This window comes from Amphimedon queenslandica, unplaced genomic scaffold (assembly GCF_000090795.2).
Source record: "Amphimedon queenslandica unplaced genomic scaffold, v1.1 AMPQUscaffold_13492, whole genome shotgun sequence".
Taxonomy (NCBI): domain Eukaryota; kingdom Metazoa; phylum Porifera; class Demospongiae; order Haplosclerida; family Niphatidae; genus Amphimedon; species Amphimedon queenslandica.
The window spans coordinates 239,233-261,041 of NW_003546272.1; the positions used below are offsets into that span (position 1 = coordinate 239,233).

A 21,809-nucleotide genomic window follows, 5' to 3' on the forward strand; every position below is an offset into this window, starting at 1 on the left:
CCAAAAGCTTCTTCAGTAGCAAGTTAGAACATTAAGATAAAAAATAAAAAATTCTATGTTATGTCAAGACTCTGATTGTTGATCATCTTGAAGAACCTAGCTATATATAAATCTAAGCTATAATCTGTGCAGTCTATTTCCATTGATACTAGTATAAGCAAGGTAACCTATAAAGAAGAGAGTCAGGAGCTACATTTCCTTCCAAGTTCTGTGGCTGTGCTCTGCACAATCATGAATGATTTATATTGACATTATGCATGATCTACTGTATCTAGATTCCAGACATTATAATGCCTAGTTTACTTAGGCCCTTTATGCTTTAAACTATGAGGGTTGCAGAACAAATATTACGTACTAAAACATTTGGTGCTTTTAATTTGGCAATTACACATGCAGTACCAAACATACAGATTAATGAATCACCTTAAGCACTAGTAGCATGAGTTAATGCACTTTATTTCATGATAATAATCTTGACTAACCATTGTTGAATCAGATCGACTGAGTATCAAATAATCGTGCTGTCCACTTCCTTTCTCCTCCTTCTCCCTGCTCTGGTCCTTCTCTCCTCCTTCATTCTGTCCTTCTTCTTTAGTCTCTTCTCCCTTCTCCTCCTCTTCTCCTTCAGATTTCACTGTCCACATGTCAATGCACCCAGGGAGTTCAAAAGTGGTTACTACTTGAGGACGAATAGTCCTCTAGAAAGGGAGAAAATGTAAAATACAACAAATCTAATTAAATGTAATTGGAACATGTGTAAATACAGGTATTCACATTAGAAGATTCTGTCACTCAAAACTATTGAATGCTTGAATCACTTGCTTCATACACACATTGTTAGAAGTGAACAATATGCTCCCAAAATCATTATCCTCTCAAAATGTTGGTAATGCCACTATACACTGTACATGTACTATGAGTCAGTGGCAATTGACAGTAAGTAAAGCACAGTGGCTGAATGCTGCATCAGGTCAGTGCATGTACACTTAATTAAAAGATGTTTACAAATGTCTCTTTCCTAGTGAGTAGTGATATATGTAATTAGCATTCAAACAGTTATTGGACAATGCCTCACAATATCCATTAAACAAGATATCATTGTTATGCTTGACAGTTGATTCCAATCAATGAACAGCTTTTATATTCAATAGTCATAGCTACAATGTATATTAGCAGTTTAGTTTGTTTGCTGCAATTTCAAATGATTTCTGTTTGGAAAACTCTTACCAGTGCTAGCTCATAACATTACCACTTATCACTACAATACATGTGTTACTGTTACCATTAGATTAGTATAGGTTATACATCATCATTCCATAGCATTGCCATTACCTGTAATACTGATAGTGCTCCATTCTTCCCATGACCAGAACACAATACCAACTCAAGATCAAGATCACTCTTATCTACAAACTCCTCCTATAAAAAATTTCAAATTAATCTTCAAAGCATTTTATAAGTTTCTCACTGAGAGAAAGGCAGGCTCTCCAATGGTAGCTTTAACAACCGGCCCAATACACAACAAGCTATCACACACCTTTCAAAATAACACATATGTAATTATAATAAGTGAAAAATGCATTGGAACTTACTTCTAATGAATAGTTAGTCAATAGAGATGAGGAGCTGGTGGACTGTGATACAGCACTCTCTCCATACACTTCAATATCATCAAGATCTGTATTGTATGTACATGTAATAAGTTATCATAAATAATACTCATCATGATTCCATTACCTAAAATAGCACCTCCAATAGGTTCAACTATATCTAGAAGGAAAGAGAGAAATAGGGAGAGAGGGGAGGAGGAAAGAGACCACAAAATGAAGGAGATACAGTGCTAGTATCATCCACTCACTTTGTTTGACGGTTGTAGAGTATCTGAGAAGAAGTGAATTAGCTAGTCTTGAGCCAAGAAACAAGAAATGAGGTTTAATGCTACAAATCTAATAATTATAAGGAGTAGGATAATAGTGAAAAGGATAAAAGAGAAAGAACTTACACAAGATGATAGAATACTACTAGCTGCTTTATCAAAAGTGATGCGCTTGACACCTCTCATTCCACTGTCAGGAAACAGTGTAACTATATAACTACAAGACGCAATATAGGATTAAGGACAGGTATTAGAGTCGTCATCATTGCCCTATACTAATACTAATAGAGTAGATGTACTTACATGTCACCTGATTGAAGTGATACCAGTAATTGTTCATTAGATATGAAGACAGACTGAGAGCAATCCAGTCTTATGCCAAGTGAGCCTTCATTCTCTATCATTAAAAAATCACTAGTTCACTCGCTCGTTAACAAACAAATGTGTAACTAAACCAATTTCTTAATATTAAAATAATCTACAGTCACACATGTGAATTAGTGCTGTACTGACTGAGTAAAAATCTTGTTGTATAATCAGTGATACTGTTCAGGGATAGACCATACGGTGGACTACTCTATTATATAGAATGAACCAGTTAATAATTAATCATTAATGCATTGCAAATGCAGGGCTTCCCACAGAGCATGCTCTAACTGAGCTAAACAGCATGGAATATACAATAGAGCAGCTTTTAAAATCCATAAAAAATCCACTGTCACTATTCCAAAATCCTGTGGGAAACCCTGATGAATTGTTACTAACCTGATTCAAGTATATCAAAGTATTGGCGCCAAATACAAGTACACCACCTGTTAGAATCAAAGCAATATAAATACATGTAAACATTTCAAGGTACATGTACATACCGTATAGCTGGAAATATTTGCGGGGAATTAAATTTTGCGAGTTTGCGATTCCATTTAAAGCGCAAAATTTAAATCCGCAAAATAATGAAATTCATGCATGACCACAGTAGATAATGCTACAATAACTGTCAAAACCGCAAATATTTAATCCGCAAACCAGGTTATTTTTAAGGATTCGCAAAATTTTTCTCCGCAAAATTAACCAGCTGTACGGTAGGTGTTTCCATTACCTAGTGGTTTGGGTACAGGATGGAGATAAGACGAATCAAATGGAAGATTCTTTAGCGTCCATATGACAGTATGACTCTTATCACTCGTGTTGAGTGATAAACCCAACAGCATCATTGAATCCTGACGCAAACTGATACGACTGGAATGAGTAAAAATTTAAAAAATTAACAATTAAAAATAGAGGAACAAAAATAAGAGTGTTTGACCATGTATGTATAAGGATGCAATAAATATTAAACACTCATTTCCTTGTTGTTAGTTCCATTATTGTTATTGTTTATTATTATTATTATTTATTATTATTGCTTATTGTTAGTTCCAGTGTTATTGTGTGTCTTACCCAGCCCAAGTAGGGGATACTTCAGAGAGGAAGAGTAGGGTGGGGCTAGTGTATCCCTCTATGAAAGTCATGTCTTTAATGACTGGCAATGGCTCCGGCAAATCTCTCAAGGATATTGTATAAGTCGGTAAAATGTCATGAGTATCACTGTAAAGAACACAATTACAATTATATCTAAATAAATTATTTTACTTACAGAGAAGGGGAAGGAGAGAGTGGAGTGTCAATGGACAGGTCCTGTTGGAATGGGCACACAGCTAAATGGCTGCCAAATAAAAGCATCACGGCACATCTTCCTTCGGGATCAACCTTTACCACTGGACGAGAGTCATTATGCAAAATACCTCCCTAATATAAAATATTACACAAAATAAAATTAAAATTATTTATCTCCAACAAATTTAACACATGCCACACCTACAAATAGTTAACTTGCCACACCCACTCACTCGTACCCTAATCTCCTCATCCTCAAACTGATGCATTGATACTGTCTTGAGTCCGTTGGTTTCAGGATTGTACTCAACAATAGACAACTGAAAAAACATTAAAAATGAAAACCATTATTTTGGTCAAGGGGCCATAAATTATAGTACAGGGTATTTCTTTTATGCTATGTCGTAATTTTGAGCTCATTTTGGTCAAAATTGGTTCTTTAGAAAAATATTTAAAGCATGCAATTATAGAAAATTCTTTAAAATGTAGTTTAAATGATAACAATCATACATTTGTAACATTGCATAAAAACAACATGCATGGTATAGCTGGTTTATTTCTTGTAAAATTAATTTTCATGCAGTTTGAATTTTTTTTACAAATTTTTGAAGTTGCTCCAAAATCAGGCAAAATACCATGGGCTATAGTACAGGGTCTTTGGCCAAACTTCACCAAAAATGACTAGGAGAGAATTCTCTATTTTTATAACTTTTTCTGATGCGTATACATGTTCTTATGTCATGTTTCAAGTTTGAGCTGACTCCGATCAAGTTTAGATTTTTTATGAATTTTAAAAGTTGCTCCAAAATCGGGCAAAATACCATGGGCTATAGTACAGGGTCTTTGGCCAAACTTCACCAAAAATGACTAGGAGAGAATTCTCTATTTTTATAACTTTTTCTGATGCGTATACATGCTCTTATGTCATGTTTCAAGTTTGAGTTGATTCCAATCGAATTTAGATTTTTTATAAATTTTTAAAGTTGTTCCAAAAATCGGGCAAAATACCATGGGCTATAACAGGGTCTTTGGCCAAATTTCACCAAAAATGACTAGAAAAGAATTCTCTATTTTTATAATGTTTTCCTATGCGTATACATGTTCTTATGTCATGTTTCAAGTTTGAGCTGATTCCGATCAAGTTTAGATTTTTTATGAATTTTTAAAGTTGCTCCAAAATCGGGCCAAAGACCATGGGCTATAGTACAGGGTCTTTGACCAAATTTCATCAAAAATGTCAGGAACAAAAATCTCCATTTTAATAATTTTTTCTGATGCACATACATGTCCTTATATTGTGCAAAAAGTTTGAGGTGATTCCGATCAAGTTTGAATTTTTTTACAAATTTTTAAAGTTTTCAACAATCTGGCTAAAAACTTAACTCATATGAAGCATGTTTTAGCTCACTAAGCATGTTTTAAAGGAAGCCCCGATACAGCATTTACTAAATGCAAATTAAATACACACGCCTCTGTTAATAATTACCTTGGCATCATTGAAAGATAGCAATAAGCAGTCCCTGTCAGAGTGTCTCAGCCTAACCTTGTCCAATGACTGTATGTTACCATGAAAGCTGAATTCCAAGCATTGAACAAGTTTTGCTTTGCCTAATAATGCATGTTCGTATATTAATTACATGTACAGTACAGTAATTACCATCATTCCTTTGTAGCTGAGCTACCTACAAATGAAAACCAGCAGACAAAAAATAAACATAATTATTCTATTTAGTGCCCATAATTTACATCAAAAATTCTCAGTAAAGAGGTCGATGCGACAGCTACTTGTTCCTTCTCGGAATGAACGAAATGACATGAAGTACAGTGCTCTACACCAGTAGGCGGGTGGACCTCCCGATATACAGCATACATCACTTGAAGCAAAGGAACTTTAAATTTAAAGACTCGCTCCTCCTTTATTAAGATTTACCCACGTGTTACCACCCACGTGCTGTTTAGTCTTGCAAAAATCACTATCATAGTATGGATGGAGTATGAAGCAGTGGTAATTGAAGCTAATGTAATAATCCCAGATATGTGTCTAAACCTGGGATCTATTCCTATAAAAAGAGAAAGCAAGCAACCTAAGTTCACTATTGCAACTGCAGTGCAGAGCCAGAATGTCAATCAATATCATCTTCATGCTATTTTGTTCTTTCCTCCTTTTTGCTGCTATTGATGGAACTTTTGATTTTACTCTAGATGAAGAGGAAGAAGAACATGGCATCATATCAAAAAGACGAGGGCCTAATCTACCCCAGGAACGTCGTGGGAATGGAACCATTGACAGATGTGTTCAAATCCTAGTTGACAGACGTGCTCCATATTGTAATTTGACTGAGCTTGCTGGTGAAATGCTACAAATTCCTATTCCATTATTATCTGATGATCATTTTGATCATCTCAATACAGTATACTCGACTCTATGCTCTCCTGAATGCCTTGTTGCATTTGATGCTTACTTTGATTGCCGCAACTTATCGCTCACAAGAAGAAAATATTGGAAGAATTATTTGCTGAAAGGAAGATGTGGGCAAGAGGAAAATGGTGACTACTGTGCTGTTGTACTTCTGCGATCTTACAAGCATAACATTGCAGCTTACAAACAACTCTTAAACTCAACGTGCCCATTTTCTACAAGTGAAGGAGGGATCCAATGTCAGGATGCTTCGGAAGAATGTTTCAATGGTCTTTCCACTTTTAGTGAGAGGATGGGTTGCTGTGCAGAGCCTTATCTAGGTGCTAATGTCTATACGTGCCCTGGTATTGCTGTGAAGGAGCCTTGTGCTGGAATACAGGAGACAACTACCTCTAGTGCAGTAGGAGCAATGGCTCATTCAGCTATTGCCATCTCTTTGATAATTATTGGGCTATTGTTTATATGAACTCAATAATATATTCTGCTATATAAATGTGTTAAAATCATTTTTTTGCTTTATTATTTTTTTGATTAGAATAATTGAATGATATTAATAGTTGCGTCAAGTTATGTACTTATGTCACTTCGCATATATTTAGTCTTGATCAGATCAATATTAAACAACAGCATAAAAAACTATCAAACCATCTAGTAGTCAAAAAAAGCACTTGACAGAAGCTATTACAATATTACACCATTAATGCCAAGAGTAAACTGTACAAGACAAATACAGAAACACATTGATAATAGTTCTAATACAACTACTGAGACCTTAATTGAACAAGAATTTCTGCCCTTTTCAACTTAATAATAAGAGCTATAGCAACATAATCTATTTGTATATGCATGTTTTATCTAATAGTATAATGTTATTGCTGTCAATCAGGAGTAGTCTGGTGCAGCCAGGATGTGCAGAAACATGAAACAGTGCCAAGTTAATTGGCATTTCAAAGTGTAAAAGGCAATTACAAGCATGTAAACATAAATAATACTAATACCATGGACAAATACAGTAGAATATATATATGCACTGCAGCCTTGTTGCTTTACATTTTTCTCCTTATGAGAAAGCACTTATGGCTATGCTCATAATTAAAAAAATTAACTAGTCTAATGAAGTAATTAGATAACTATCTGACCCACGCCCATAATAAAACCAGAAAAGATGGGGAACAGCATAGACAAAGTGAGCTTACTTCTTTATATCTCACACACGCTATATTTTCTGACTAATGTTTCATTTCTAGGTATGCACCGGGCTATATGTAGGTGGCATTATGGGTAAGTAGTCGTTTTGGCAATACTCTTCTATGAATATTGTCTTCCTGATGCAGGTGCCAGCAAGAAAGAGCTCCTACTTGAGAACAACATCACACACGTACTGGCGGTTCTTGACAATGCAGAGCCTCACTTCCCAGAGGTATGTCTATATTTAGTTCCTTATCATGATTATTATCTAGTGATCTTATTCTATAAATAGAACTTCCAATATAAATGCATCAAAATATCGGACAGCCCGAGTTGTGATTTGTAAGTATTTTGTGATAATTAGCCATAAATGTTGCCAGTAGTGTGGAGCAATTGAAAAACATGCATTGTGGGTGTTGCCATTTGTTTTTATAAAATTCTTTAACATTACTATAAACAGCACTATGGTATTTATTTATTAGGAGTGTACATTTTAAAGAAAGTGTAGACTTTATTCACAAGTGTCGGTGAGTTATACAAGTCTATTGGTTTGTACCAGCTCTCTCTCTCTCACACTTCCTCTCTCTCTCTCACACACACTTCCTCTCTCTCTCTCACACACACTTCCTCTCTCTCTTTCTCTTATATAGTATTGAAGGTGGATCATGTTATGTTCATTGGTAAGTGTATACTACTATTGTTATTAGTAAATCAGTATACAGTTTCTCATTTTTCCTCCCACAAAGCATGAACGGCAATGTTTCATGAGCTGGCAGGTACTGCAATACATGTGGTAGTACATGGCGTTTAGAAATCTAATTTTGATCAGAATCAGTTCAAATATTCTTAAGTAACATTATGTATTAGAAAAATTATAAAATTTTCTCCTAACCATTTTTGATGAAATTTGGCCAAAGTTAGTCCCCTGTACAGGGTGTTTGGCCTAATTTTTGAGCAACTTTTAAAATTCATAAATTCAATTTTGACCGGAATCAGCTCAAACTTAAAACTTAACATAAGGACATGTATATGTATCAGGAAAAATTATGAAAATGAAGAATTTTCTCATCATTTTTGACAAAATTTGGACAACTACCCGAATTGGGAGTAACTTTAACAATTCATAAAAAATCCAATTTTGATCGGAATCAGCTAAAACTTGCTACACAACATAAGAAGTTCAAGAACATGTATATGTATCAAAAAAATTTATAAAAATTGAGAACTTCCTCCTTGTGATTTTTGTTGAAATACCCTGTACTGTAATACAGGGTCTTTGGCCCGATTTTTAAGTAACTTGACAATCCACTAACAAGAAGCACTATGCCAAATCCTTGTGGGAAACCCTGCCTATACTTCTTTCTCTTATAGTGCTGCTGGTATATCCCGATCAGTTACACTATGCACAGTGTATCTAATGACAGCAACAACACTCTCATATGAGGACGCAATGACTGTCATGGTTTATGCTCGGAGCATGGCTGGCCCTAACTTTGGATTCAGAATGCAAATGATGAAGTACACGAAAACAATTTTAAATGACGTGAGTAGATACTGTTATTTGATTACTTGTTACGTTTGATTGTAGGAGAGGAAAAGGTTAAAGTCGGAGTTTCCTGACAATAAGCTCAATGACGAACAAGAACTTGGTGACCTGTTGAAAGCTGCCAAAGAAAAGTTTGCAAAGGAAGGACGTCCTCTGACACTGAGAGATCACGATGAAGAGGCCTACATTGATCCAGAGAAAGTCTAGCACTGCAATCAGTGATACCAAAATATTTAACAATATACCCGGTATTATTTTCGTTCTTGTTTTTTTGTTATTTTTTTAACAATCATTACTGGTGCAATTTTGCTACTAGTTTTGGTCTATACATAAAGTGGGTTTGTATTGAAAAACTAGAATTAATTTAAAATTAAAAATTAAAATAAATAAATAATAATAATAATATTTTGTCATTTGCCTAATGCTCCTACACCAAAATCTCTTAAAAAATCAAAAAGAGGTGTATCATGAACAGCCTGATACACATGTAGAGGTACCAATATCCTTTCTGATAAACCCACGTCCGTCTCAATGGCAACAGCTCTACGCACCAACTGGCACAAAAACTGAGAGCAAGCAGAAAATATCATGTGATCAACAACATGTAGCAGCATCCTGTCATGTGATACTGGATGCAACACAACACCTACTTCACTAGCAGTCATATTTATCCAACGAAGTGCAGGCGACTGCGGAGTCCTATAAATGATATCGGATACAGGTGGAGCGAGCTGGCGACCAATAGGATCAGAGATAGAGAGTACATCAATATCAGTGCTAGTAATGGAGTCCTCATCGTTAGATGAGGTGGTACACAGTCTCTGGATAGTGGTACACACTTCAGTGAGACTAGGAGTGACCGGCTCATAGCAAGACTGGTGAGTGAACTCATCACTGCTTATCTGAGTACCACATACTTTACAAAACCTCTCTCCGCCCTTCAGTGGAGTGTATCCATGACTGCAACACCATTTCACAATCTCTCGTGTGGATGGTATGGGATGGATCCAAGCAGAAGAGCTCTTAATGCATTCCTTGATGGCTACGGCTCTCATCCACTCTGATGAACGCTGCTTGGGAAGACTCCATTTATTGTACTGCTCCAGAGAAAAGGCCGAGAAGGTGTAATCTGACCCATACAGCGGGAACTGCCTTACAATCACATGTAACATGTTATCATCACTAGGAGAGACTGGGACTGGGACTGGTTTAGGCAAAGGGACATCTTCTTTTCTCCTCACTAAAGTCTGCCTGTGGTAATCATGATCAAGAAGAATGGCATTCGCTGATAGAGTAATAGGAACAGTAACGTATGAAGGAGAAGGAGGGCATGACTGAGACTCAACAGGAGGAGGAGGAGGAGAGGGAGAAGGAGGCAGTAGAGGAGAAGAGGGGAAAGGAAGAGGAGAGGAAGGCACTGGAGATGAAGGTAAAGACGAAAGACATGGTAGTATAAAGCTAGATGATGGAGAAGCCTGTAATGAAGGAATTAGAAAACTGCTTAGTGAGATAGGAGGCGATGAAGGAGGAGAGAGAGAGCGAGAGATTCTAGAAGGAGAGACAGAGAGAGGAGGAGAAAGTGAGGGAGGTGGTGCTTGATAAAGAGAACTTGTCTGTTGTTCGTTATTCTGAGGACGTACCAACTGAATATTAGCAATCGTTTCAGCTCCGAGCATCTGCTCCCCGGAATGTGTCTGATCTAATTTGAGTGGGTGGAGCACATCGATTGGCTTGTTTAATGGATCAATAAACTGTAACTGGACACGAACTGGGAACTCACCCCAACCAAACCTGATCAACTGGTACGGCGGACGACTGATGGTAATAATGTCATTGGGAGCGTACGTAGGATGAAGGAAAAAGGTAATGCTCTTTACATAGCTCTCCAGTGGTGGCTGGTCGGTCATGGAACGGACGTACGTCATCCATTTATGAGTCACCCTCTCACTAGTCTGTCTTTCTAATCTCTTCAGAAGGTACTGTGATGTATTGCCTACTACTATAGAACGTTTGATGTAAAACCTTGACTCATTCTCTTCAGGCTCATTTAAAGGGAGACGGTCACTTGGTTTCTGTCTCGTATCAGTTAGTTCTTTCTTAGTTGAGTCAATATTATTGCTCGTTTCAGTACCATTCATGATAATACTTGTTTTAAGAATATCCTCGTCCTTATCTTGTACTTTTTGTTCATCTTTTCCATGAAGTCTCTCAAACTGTTCTTCAAACTGGCTCCACGACTGATGCTGTTCTGTCAGCTCTCTCTCCCGACAGAGTAGGCTCAGTCTCAGTTTCTGGAGTATGATTTTTGTTTGCATTATCTTCATTTCTACTTCCTCCAGCTCTCCAGTCTTGTAGCTCTCCTCTTCTGTGAGAGCTTGAAGGAGCAACGTCTTGACTTTTTCCTTTAATAAAATAACACAAATAACATCAAGCACAATGCCATAAGGCTTTTACTTTCTCTTCAGACATCTCCCCACTATTGTTGAGAAATCTTCTGGAGTTTTCTCCTTTCAGAAGGCTTTCACTCAATTTACTACACGTGGGTAGCTAGGCGTGGTTGAATGGGTGTGTCTTAATATGGCGTCCAATAATGAGCTCAAGAATTCTCCCTTGCATTTTCTCGGGATAGGTGGTATTGGGATGAGTGCATTGGCTCGCATTGCATTAGATGGAGGATTAAAAGTTTCAGGAATAGATAGGAGTGACACGGATATTGTTAAGGAGCTGAGGGATAAAGGGGCAACAATTCACATAGGAGACGGTGTCCATGTTGATCCCTCAATGACAGTTGTTTACAGCTCAGCTGTCAGTAAGGACCATCCAGCACTTCAGGCAGCTAAAGCAATGAACTGTCGGTTGTTTCATCGCTCTCAGTTCTTAAAGCATCTAATGGAGGGCAAACGATCACTCCTTGTATCTGGAACGCATGGAAAGACCTCAACGACAGCTCTGTTAACATGGGTACTGATGTCAGCTGGTTTGGAGCCATCGTATGCCGTGGGTGGGATACTGAAGAACACTGGTATAAATGGCAGTCATGGGAATGGGAGCTACTTTGTGGCAGAAGCTGATGAGAGTGATGGCTCGTTTACAGAATACACTGAAGGATATGGTGGGATCATTACCAACATTGAAGAGGATCATATGAACTACTGGAAAAATAAAGAAACCCTTGTCAAAGGATTTACAACATTTGCATCTCAGATGAAGAATTTATATTGGTGTATTGATGACCCTGTCCTCTCTTCTCTTAAATTGCAAGGTCAAAGCTATGGTGTGTCAGAAAAAGCTGACTGGCAGCTTTATGATGTATGCCAAGAAAACACAGGTCTGATATTCTCTGTGTCACATTCCGGTCACCATTTTAAAAGCATCAAACTCCCAATGATTGGTAGTCACCAGGCTCTCAATGCAACTTCAGTTTGGGGCATGTGCATTGATTTGGGTCTAACAGAGAAGTCTTTACGTGAAGCATTCTCAAGTTTTACTGGAGTCTCGAGACGTCTTGAAAGGAAAGGAGAGGTCAAAGGTATACTAGTGTATGATGATTATGCTCACCATCCGACAGAGGTATCTGTAACGCTGGCTGCTTTGAAAAAACGATACACTGGCAAACGTTTGATTGGGATTTTTCAGCCTCACAGGTACACTCGGACACAAGACTGCTTGAAAGAATTTGCTACGTCTTTTGAAGCAACAGATGTAATATACATTACTGAGATTTATTCGGCTGGGGAGGACCCCATTAGTGGAATAACAGGCAAAACACTCTCAGATGTTGTCCCTGGTAGCATTTTCATGAGTAGTGATGAAGATATACTGGAAGGAGTGGTGAAAGTGGCCAAAGAAGGCGACATTATTATTACTATTGGAGCTGGAAGCATTACTAAACTGGGACCCAAAATATTGCATGCATTAACTTTAAAATAGAAGTAACAATTTCTTATGTAATCTTTAAAAAATTCTACATAAAATAAATAATAGTATTAATAATTAAAAAGTACGGTATGCAAGATAAAAATCTAGTGTGATAAAAATCTAATCCTCTCTATTACCATATTTAAATATATGAGGTTCCATATGACCCCATGATTTCCCTACTTTAAGCCTAACTGGTAATTGTACACTCAATACTCCAAAGGCAACAGCCTCCATCTCTTCTTGTACTAGTCTAGCGACCTCCTCTAGTACATTCTCATGTACTTCATACATTAACTCATCATGCAATTGAAGCACCAACAATGCCATATTACTATTAGTACTAGTAGTCGAAGTACAGTATGTGATAAAATCAGATTTGTGTAGCCTATGATCAATGCTGATCATTGCTTTCTTTACTAGATCAGATGCAGTTCCTTGGATCATTGAATTGACTGCTTGACGTTCAGCATGATAGCGCTCACTCAACGTCTCTGAATTTATGAGTGGTAGGAATCTCTTGCGTCCAAAGAGAGTCTTGATGTATCCCTTTTCCCTACATTCTTGTACAGTAGTAGTGATAAATGAGCTCATTCCAGTGTATTTGGACTTGAAACTATCCATAAACTTCTCTGCTTCATCTTCAGTGACATCAAGTTGTTCTGCTAGCGATTTTGTACTCATGCCATATATAATTCCATAGCACATTTGTTTTGTGTGCTGCCTCTGCTTGTCACTGATATTGTCTTCCTCAAGACCAAACCATTCACCAGCAATCTTACAAAAAGCATCTCCTCCTTCATTAAAAATACTGCACAGTTTATGATCATTGGACAAATGTGCTAGTATCCTTAACTCCAATTGAGAATAGTCAGCAGAGAGAAAGGCTCCATTAGGAAAAGTAGTGAACACATCTCTGACAGACACTAGAGTAGAGGATAGAGGGTGAGAAGAGGAAGGGAGTGCTACCGATTTAATGGTAAAATCCTTAGGTATCATTTGTAGACCAGGATCAGATATTATAACCCGACCAGTTGCTGTGTGGGTATTAGAATGTGAATATATCCGAGAAGAGAGTTGCTTTTTATAATATTGTCTTCTATTACTGCTCTTTAATAATGGGCACACTGTCCTGCTTAAAGTGCTGGACAAGCGTCTCCATTCTAGTATCAGTCCAGGCAATGGATGCATTGAAGACATTTTCTCTAGTGAGTCTTTATTTAAGGCTGTCTTAGGATTACTCTCTAGTTTGAGCTCATTAAACAAAACTCTCTCAACATCTTCAGCTGACGACAGAGTGAAAGAACGTCCAGCTATCTCAAACGCTTTATTTTCTAGCAATTTCAGAAGAGTTTCCAGCTCTTGCTTTAGCCCCACACACCTCTCTTCAGAGAAGCCAATACCATTCAATTCCAGTTTAGCTAATACACTAAGTATTGGGCTCTCAATAGTAAAGAAAGGATGGGCTAGTTCGCTGCTCACCAGGGGCCCCTCTATTGACGCCATTAAATCAAAGGCTAACATTGACTCTGCAGCAGATTTTAAAAATGAATGCGGAGAGTCAAGAGCAAGGGATAAAATCTGAGAATGGTTGTCGTTATTATCAGCAGCTGCCACTAACTGGCTAAGAGTCTTCTCATTGGAATCAGGATCCATTATCCAGAGAGCACCACTGGGATCACACAACAGCCTGGTGACAGGAACATCACACAGTGACATTAAATACTGTATTTGTTTTTTAATATCAATAGCAACAAGCTTGTGATTACCATTAGCTGAGATTATAGTAGATAGAGCTTGAAGCCGTGATGAGAGAGGGACAGAAAGTGAGAAGCTGCCATTGGTAGGATCAACATGGTTAGTAGCACTATCATTAGACTCACATAATGATAAATAATAAATGATGCTAGACTCCTTTGACTGACTCCAGCTAAATGCAACTCCCAATATCTCCTCATTCCCTATGCTCAATCCTTTTTGAGCTGTAGTTTTCTTAATGAAATTGGAACCAACTCCTTTCTGACCTTTAGCTACAGCAACAGAGAATGCTAGACAATTCTTTTGTAACGTCTCTTTGAGAAATAAATCCAAAAGATGAGGAGACCCACTGAGATCAGTGATACCTATACCAGAGCAAGTATGAGTGTAATTGGATGAGAGCTGTAGAAAGTCAGGATCAACTGTATCATTATTAGAGAAACAGTGGTATTGGGTAGTAGGAGATGATTCGTAATCCATAAACAGGTCCATGGAACTGCCCTGACCTGTATTAAGAACTGGAGTAACTGGTTTAACAATGATTGATTGATTAGTATTCAAAACCAGCTCATGCGAGCATTGGTCCTCATTTTCTAATTTAAGTCTTTTTGATATCATTACATCAGTTTTTCTATTATTGAGTTCTTTCCTTGCATTCCTTGTAGATAATATACAAGGTGTGACCATCACCTCATTCCCTCCGGTTTGTTTTCCCTTCTCCTCCTCAACCTCTTTCTCCTCCTGATCCCAACTCACAGCTCCTGCTGGTACATTCAGTTGATCACTCAATAGTTCCCTTGCCTCGTGTACTATCAACTGAGCAGCCTCAAGGTCAGACATGTTCCTCCTTTCTCTAGGGCACCAGTGAGCTCCAGTTGTCTCTTTGCTCTTAAAAGGAAATGCTTTACAGAGGACAGACTCAATAGCAGTGGGATCAGTTCTGGCTAGAAGAGATAAAGAAGTGTATCCATTATTGTAGAGTATTCTAGCTCTGGCTCCATTCAGTATTGATATTCTTACTAGATCAACAAGTTCTTTTTCTATTCCAAATACGAGCCGACTCTGAAACTGTCCCAACAGCATCTCCATATTCCTCCAGCCCAACCGATTACAGAATACTGTTACCATTCCAGCGAATGTGCCAGCTGCTGACTGGAGACTTTGCAGAAAACCTTTAGATGCTCCATACTTAGAAGAAACAGGCCCAAGCCCACTCTCCTTCACGAGATCATGAAGCACCAGACAAGTGAAAAACCTTTGATGTACGAGAAGTTTTTCTCTTTGAGCTTGAGTTCTCTCGGCAGGTTTTCCTTGGAGAGCTCTGACTATATATCCTTCTTGTACTCCAATTATACTAGCAACGTGTTTCATGTCTGTTGCCAGCCGCTCCCATATACAGTAAAACTTGTACCAATCGATTGAAGGCCATTGATTAACGATGCTCACTGGAGTCACCTATTGTAGGAAAAAAACATGATAATTATTATTGTTAAAATTAGCTCAATCCTTGGCAAAATTTTGCAAATACTGTCCTAGCCATTACTGATAAAATATAGTGTACTATGTACATGGCACCTAATTATTGAACAATTTCAAATATCCAATTTTTATTGGAGTCAATTCAAACTTTCTACACAACATAAGAACATGTATACATGTATGTATCAGAAAAAATTATAAAAATGGAGAATTCTTTCCTTTTCATTTTTGGCGAAATTTGACGAAAGACACTGTATTATAGTACAGGGACTTTGGCTTGATTTTTGAGCAACTTTAAAAATTCATAAAAAATCCAATTTTGATCGGAACACGCTCGAACTTGCTACACAACATAAGAACATGTATATGTATCAGAAAATATTATAAAAATGGAGAATTCTTTCCTTTTCATTTTTGGCAAAATTTGGCCAAAGACACTGTACTATAGTACAGGGACTTTGGCTTGATTTTTGAGCAACTTTAAAAATTCATAAAAAATCCAATTTTGATCAGAACACGCTCGAACTTGCTACACAACATAAGAACATGTATATGCATCAGAATAAATTATAAAAATGGAGAATTCTTTCCTTTTCATTTTTGGCGAAATTTGGCCAAAGACACTGTACTATAGTACAGAGACTTTGGCTTAATTTTTGAGCAACTTTAAAAATTCATAAAAAATCCAATTTTGATTGGAACACGCTCAAACTTTCTACACAACATAAGAACACGTATATGTACCACCAAAACAATTTATAAAAGAAAGGAGCCATTTTTGGCGAGACATTAAAGTGTATGTATGCTGTACATGTCTAATATGTACTTACTAGGTAGATCATGTGTAGTTCATTTTCTAATACAAGCAAACGTCGTGCTTTGCTAAACTCTTTAAAGACAACCAGTGCTTCACGAGGAGAGAGAGATGAAGCAATGGTAGCCATTCCAAGCTGTGTAGCTGTGTATCTCTCTGAGCCAGGAGTCTCCTTATTGGAACAGGTTTTACTAATGAACTCATTCTCAAGCAGATACTTTAAGGACTCGTCAAGAATCAATCTAATCTCATCAGTAATATCTAAAGAAGAAAAAATCTAAAAATTACATGTAATGTATGATTATACATAAGAGAGCATTAAGCAGTATTTTCAAAGCCAATTAAAAAATATATATAATTGTATATTCTTCAATAGTTAAACCTGTATTAACTCAAAAGTTTATCAAAAGGGCATTAATATGCTTCAGAATATGTACAAACATTACCTTCTTTATTTCTCTTCTCTTCATCAACCAACTCCACACACAGCAGTGTGCAAGAGAGATACAACAATATCTCAGAATAACCCAGTGTCATACCATTAGCCACTACTTCCAACACTGCTCTATTCAATGGATCCCTCTCATTAGCAGAGTGAAGAGAAGAGGAGGAGGAGGGGGAGAGATACAAGCAACTTGTCACTGGTCTAGAGGTTGATGAAAGAAGCAACTGAACTTTTGCTCGATCGGATGACTTGCAAAACAATATACTTTCGCCCTCTTCATCTATCCCTTTCCGTCCAGCACGTCCAATCATTTGTCTATAAGACTGGACATCAATGAGTGATTGGTGAAAGATTGGCGTCCGTATGATGACAAGTCTTGCCGGTAGATTGACGCCAGAGGAAAGGGTCGAGGTACAGACTAGTATCTTAATCAGAGTACTACGATAGCCTCCTTCTATGATCTCTCTCTCATCGAGTGTCAGGCCAGCATGATGAAAAGCAATGCCTGCTGGAAGCGTCTTCCCCAAGATAGGATCCAGGCCAACCGGTGTGTGATACAACTGCTCACAAATGCTGATCAAGCCTGCTTTGTTGAGAAAAGAATCCACTTGATTTCCAGTCAAGTGACGTCTAGCAAGATTAAGAGAGAGTTTCTCACACCAGTCCTTTGTTGGACAGAATATAAGTATGGAGTGTCCATTGTGTAATCTCTCTTTACAGATGTGCACCAAATCCTCTTCATCCTCATTGCCAGTCTTAGACTCACGAGGGAAGGTAGAGAGAACACTAGAAAGTGTGCTATCATACAACTCATTGCCGACTTTAACCATCTCTTTGAGGGGGACTGGTCTATAGTGTGTGGTATAGTGGGCAGAGTCCAGCCATTGAGCTAACGTATTGAGGTTTGGCAAAGAAGCACTCATTCCAATCAGTTGTATGGAGACTTGGTGGTTTATGCTGGAATTCCCTTGTTCAATCGGCTGATGATTTTTGTCTGATTTCTTTGTGATGTGGAGCAGTTTTGTGAGTAATAGTTCCAACAGGTAACCTCTATAACGATCGCCGACCATATGTAACTCGTCTACAACGACCACACCCAATTGGCTAATACCTCCATTGTTCTCTTTCTCATCTCTTCTCTCCTCCAGCAGTCGGTTCACTAAACTGTTTGCCTTCTCTATAGTACACACGGCAATATCAATGCTAGCTAGGCCTCCTTGAGGGGCGTGGCTCCCCATGAACCCGCCCACTTTGATCCCAACAGACTCAAACATGCTCTTCAAGTGGTTAACCTTCTCGTGGACGATACTAACAAACGGAAGTACCACCAAAACCTTTTTCTGTCTCTCTAGAATGCACTTTAGACTCAATAGCTCGGCCACTAGTGTCTTCCCAGAGCTAGTAGGAGCAGAGTAGAGTACGTTACGACCAGTCAATACTCCGGGTAGGGTAAGGACGTCAACTTGCCAATCAAACATTACTGATATGCCCTTAGATTTATAGCAATCTAGTATCTTTTGAGGAAGACCCCAGTTACTCAGTAGGAGTTTGTCATTATTATCATGCGGTGTTAGCAAAACACTAAAAATACAATCAAATATTATCCGTACATAAAGAAGTATTTTTACCTGATAGAGTTATTTATAGACGAAGATGTGATGGGTGTGGTCACCACGCCTTCAACGGCGTCAGGAGTGGTAGGTAAGTCTAATAATGGAATGGAAGTGTTTGTGAGTGAATATCTCTTTCTTGATGTGCTACGATGAGAAGTGCGATGACCAGTAGAAGTTAATGGGGTGCTGCAAACTATGCCACAATCAATTCTGTAGGGAAATCAAAAAATTATAATTTTTCAATTTTTATTTATTAGTTTTCACCAAGCCCAAGATGGCCAATAAAAACTGTTGCCGTTAGCACTAGTAACTTTATTTATGTACACATACTGGTCCATGAAGGCCATTATTTGCTCTTCATATTCTGATGAGAGAGAGGGAAAGGAGGGAGTGGCAGCCATGATAGATGGTGAAAGAGGCTCTTGATGTATGGGAGAAAGAGGGGCATGTCTGCAGGGGTTGAGTAAAGAGACAGATACGTCAAGAATAATTTACCTGCACTTCAAAGCCTCTTCTTTTACAGTTATTTTAGAGGATGCCCTCCTCTTACTGGCGCCTCTTTTAGACATTGCAGCAATTCTCACTTTCAAACCACGTGAATCCCGTATTTTAGACTCACTACTTCAGGATATCTTTGGATACCAGAGGGTGTTACAGGAAATGTCATGGCTGCTACTCCTCAAGCTATCATTCCTGATGAGAAAGAGCTAGCAGTAGAGGCTAGGATAACATGCTCCTTTAAAGACTGTAGCAAAACCTTCAAGAGTTCTTCCTGCTACAGGATGCACATGACTCGCCACCATGGTGTCCCTCTCCCCACTCTCCCTCCATCTCCTCCTGGTAACATGATGAAGGAGTACTATTGCCCTGTGAGTGGGTGTAATAGAAGTAATGGGGGCAAATCCTTCCCTCGTCTTGGACAACTTAAGCAGGTGAACACATTTACGTTGCTTTTTAAATTAATTTAGCATTATTTTTGGGGAAGGAATGATAATCACAAACAACATAATTGTTATTATAGACAATACGTATGTATTCCTTTAGCATTATAATACTGTTCATGGTACAAAGTCATTTGTTTGTCCTCGTTGTGGACGGTCCTTTGGATTGAAGGATGCTCATGGCCGCCACGTCAAGGAATGTGGACGTATATTCACATGCAACTCCTGTGAGGATCAATTCAAGTCCAGTAATGCTCTTTATAAACATCAGAAGAGAAGTGGACATGGACATAAAAGCAATGAGAAAAAGTATGCAAGGAAGCATACACTGGAATTTTATTCGTGTTTACTGTAGTTGTCATGTTATTATGCATCACGGTTTAATACTTTGTACTTTTTATACTTTTTATCATAGAAATGATCAAGCTAGACCTGCAATCCCACCTATAATCATTGCTCCTATTATAATAAAGAATGTACTCCCGATACGGCCACTTGCTTCTAAATCAGAGGCCACGATTACACAGGCAGTTCCATCAGCCAGTACTAGGGACGATGAGAGAGAGGACGAGAAAGAAGACGCCGAAAGTACTTTAAATGATTTGCTTGATCTTGGAACACAGACTGACATATCCTGTTTAATGGCCGATCAGTTCCTTTTACCCTATGCTGCTAGCGATGAATCGTCATCCACCTCGTCTTTATTTCCTTCCTCCTCTTCCTCTTTCCTTTCCTCTCAAAGCGTACAGACCAACACCGTCTCTCTCTGCGAGTTTGGGACTCAAACGACGTCCTCTCAAGACTGGTCCGAGCCATTACCAGGGATACCCCCACAGGCTCAAAATGATGAGATGTCTCTAGCTAGTTTCCTCGAGTCTTCGACTTGTATTGATTTTGGTACTCAAACCCTGGACGACCTCCCTGGACACAGAGATCAAGAGTCACAGACATGATAGGATCCTTAATATTATCAAGATCACGCTCAAAAGAAATGGAGAAAATTGTAAAAACAATATTAGAAAGGAAAGGAGGATTAAGAGACACTGTACAAATCATCATAATATCATGTATATATCACTTACAATGTTTATTGTCTGTCATAACTATTAATAAGTAGCTCTATGTGGGCCAAGTTATTATAATGGACTAAAGGCAACAGTAGAGGGAGCGTTGTAGTTTGTACAAGGGGATATGATAACTGGGCAAAGAATTTAGTAAGAAGGGAATATGATAGCCGTTCCTGATCATCTTCTTCTCAAGGATGTTAGTCATTCAGATGTGCTCATTGGTAGCAGTGGAGGTCGCTCTGTAACTGTAGAAGTGAAGGTTAGGGGTCTCAAATGTACTGGAAAGAAGCCTAAAATAAACAAACCAGATGAAGACAGCAAGCAAGCGTTCTTAGTGAAGCTCTCACACGAGATTATACTCCACAGTCGACAAAGGCACCCTAACATTGTCCAACTCCTTGGAGTTGGTCATCCCGATCTCACAATAGTCACTGAATATTTTCCATTGGGACTATCTGTCCTACTGGACGACAAACGGCATAAAATACCAGACTGGATGAAATCAAGGTTGATGTTAGATATATCGCAAGGTCTGAGGTACCTTCACTCTCAAACAAAGCCAATCATTCATTTTGGGCTGACTAGTAACAACATACTCCTCACTGAGCATTTCCAAGCCAAGATTGCTGACCTTGCCACATCGAGAGCATTCTTTGACCCATCTTTGACAAATCTCGATTACGGTAGCTTCATATTCATGCCGCCAGAGTTATTTTCTCCAGATGATAGAGAGGAGCAAAGGAAGTATGATGTCAAGTTTGATGTATTCTCGTTTGGTTGCATTATGATCCACATACTTAGTCAGCAGTATCCTATACCGTCAGAGCAATACATCTTCTCAAATGGCAACGAGGAAAATAGCATTAACCAGCCAACACTCGAGTTTGTGCAGGTATCGGAATGGAAGCGACGCCAAAGCTATCTTTCTCACTTACCCTCGGGGCATACCTTACTACCAATTGTTGAGAAATGCTTAGCAAATTATCCACAGGACAGGCCAGAGTCAAGTGAACTAGTGACAGATATTGAAGCAGTCGGCCCTCCCACTCCGTATCCATTGAGTAAAGGTGGGATATTAATGATACTAGA

At 38.3% G+C, this 21,809-nt stretch overlaps 6 protein-coding genes across 6 annotated transcripts; 3 read left to right on the forward strand and 3 right to left on the reverse strand.

The window, feature by feature from the left end:
• Positions 1 to 312: 312 nt before the first annotated feature.
• LOC105316837 (cleavage and polyadenylation specificity factor subunit 1-like) lies at positions 313 to 5,566 on the reverse strand. The gene is made up of 18 exons (XM_019993491.1): positions 5,279 to 5,566; positions 5,190 to 5,214; positions 5,019 to 5,140; positions 3,772 to 3,852; positions 3,513 to 3,664; positions 3,317 to 3,463; positions 2,976 to 3,115; positions 2,642 to 2,688; positions 2,390 to 2,453; positions 2,180 to 2,273; positions 2,003 to 2,093; positions 1,859 to 1,946; positions 1,738 to 1,770; positions 1,593 to 1,678; positions 1,469 to 1,537; positions 1,333 to 1,419; positions 483 to 698; positions 313 to 324 (listed from the first exon to the last, which is right to left on the reverse strand). The coding sequence occupies exons 1-18, from the start codon at positions 5,402 to 5,404 to the stop codon at positions 313 to 315; spliced, it is 1,680 nt and encodes a 559-aa protein (XP_019849050.1). The 5' UTR covers positions 5,405 to 5,566.
• Positions 5,567 to 7,065: 1,499 nt separating this feature from the next.
• LOC100641668 (dual specificity protein phosphatase 22-B-like) lies at positions 7,066 to 9,041 on the forward strand. The gene is made up of 8 exons (XM_003384349.3): positions 7,066 to 7,137; positions 7,199 to 7,232; positions 7,286 to 7,371; positions 7,432 to 7,481; positions 7,622 to 7,666; positions 7,790 to 7,819; positions 8,511 to 8,682; positions 8,728 to 9,041. The coding sequence occupies exons 1-8, from the start codon at positions 7,117 to 7,119 to the stop codon at positions 8,890 to 8,892; spliced, it is 603 nt and encodes a 200-aa protein (XP_003384397.2). The 5' UTR covers positions 7,066 to 7,116; the 3' UTR covers positions 8,893 to 9,041.
• A 23-nt stretch (positions 9,042 to 9,064) lies between these two features.
• LOC109580429 (YEATS domain-containing protein 2-like) lies at positions 9,065 to 11,212 on the reverse strand. The gene is made up of 2 exons (XM_019993545.1): positions 11,140 to 11,212; positions 9,065 to 11,087 (listed from the first exon to the last, which is right to left on the reverse strand). The coding sequence occupies exons 1-2, from the start codon at positions 11,152 to 11,154 to the stop codon at positions 9,096 to 9,098; spliced, it is 2,007 nt and encodes a 668-aa protein (XP_019849104.1). The 5' UTR covers positions 11,155 to 11,212; the 3' UTR covers positions 9,065 to 9,095.
• A 50-nt stretch (positions 11,213 to 11,262) lies between these two features.
• LOC105316838 (UDP-N-acetylmuramate--L-alanine ligase-like) lies at positions 11,263 to 12,615 on the forward strand. Its single transcript, XM_011412064.1, has one exon. The coding sequence runs from the start codon at positions 11,263 to 11,265 to the stop codon at positions 12,613 to 12,615; it is 1,353 nt and encodes a 450-aa protein (XP_011410366.1).
• On the reverse strand, positions 12,613 to 19,280 carry LOC100634928 (DNA polymerase theta-like). The gene is made up of 6 exons (XM_003384381.3): positions 19,208 to 19,280; positions 19,043 to 19,162; positions 18,728 to 18,922; positions 17,101 to 18,680; positions 16,671 to 16,915; positions 12,613 to 15,816 (listed from the first exon to the last, which is right to left on the reverse strand). The coding sequence occupies exons 2-6, from the start codon at positions 19,111 to 19,113 to the stop codon at positions 12,724 to 12,726; spliced, it is 5,184 nt and encodes a 1,727-aa protein (XP_003384429.2). The 5' UTR covers positions 19,114 to 19,162; positions 19,208 to 19,280; the 3' UTR covers positions 12,613 to 12,723.
• A 97-nt stretch (positions 19,281 to 19,377) lies between these two features.
• On the forward strand, positions 19,378 to 20,799 carry LOC105316840 (protein indeterminate-domain 1-like). Its single transcript, XM_011412065.2, has 3 exons — positions 19,378 to 19,644; positions 19,757 to 19,962; positions 20,069 to 20,799. The coding sequence occupies exons 1-3, from the start codon at positions 19,378 to 19,380 to the stop codon at positions 20,604 to 20,606; spliced, it is 1,011 nt and encodes a 336-aa protein (XP_011410367.1). The 3' UTR covers positions 20,607 to 20,799.
• The last annotated feature ends 1,010 nt before the right edge of the window (positions 20,800 to 21,809 follow it).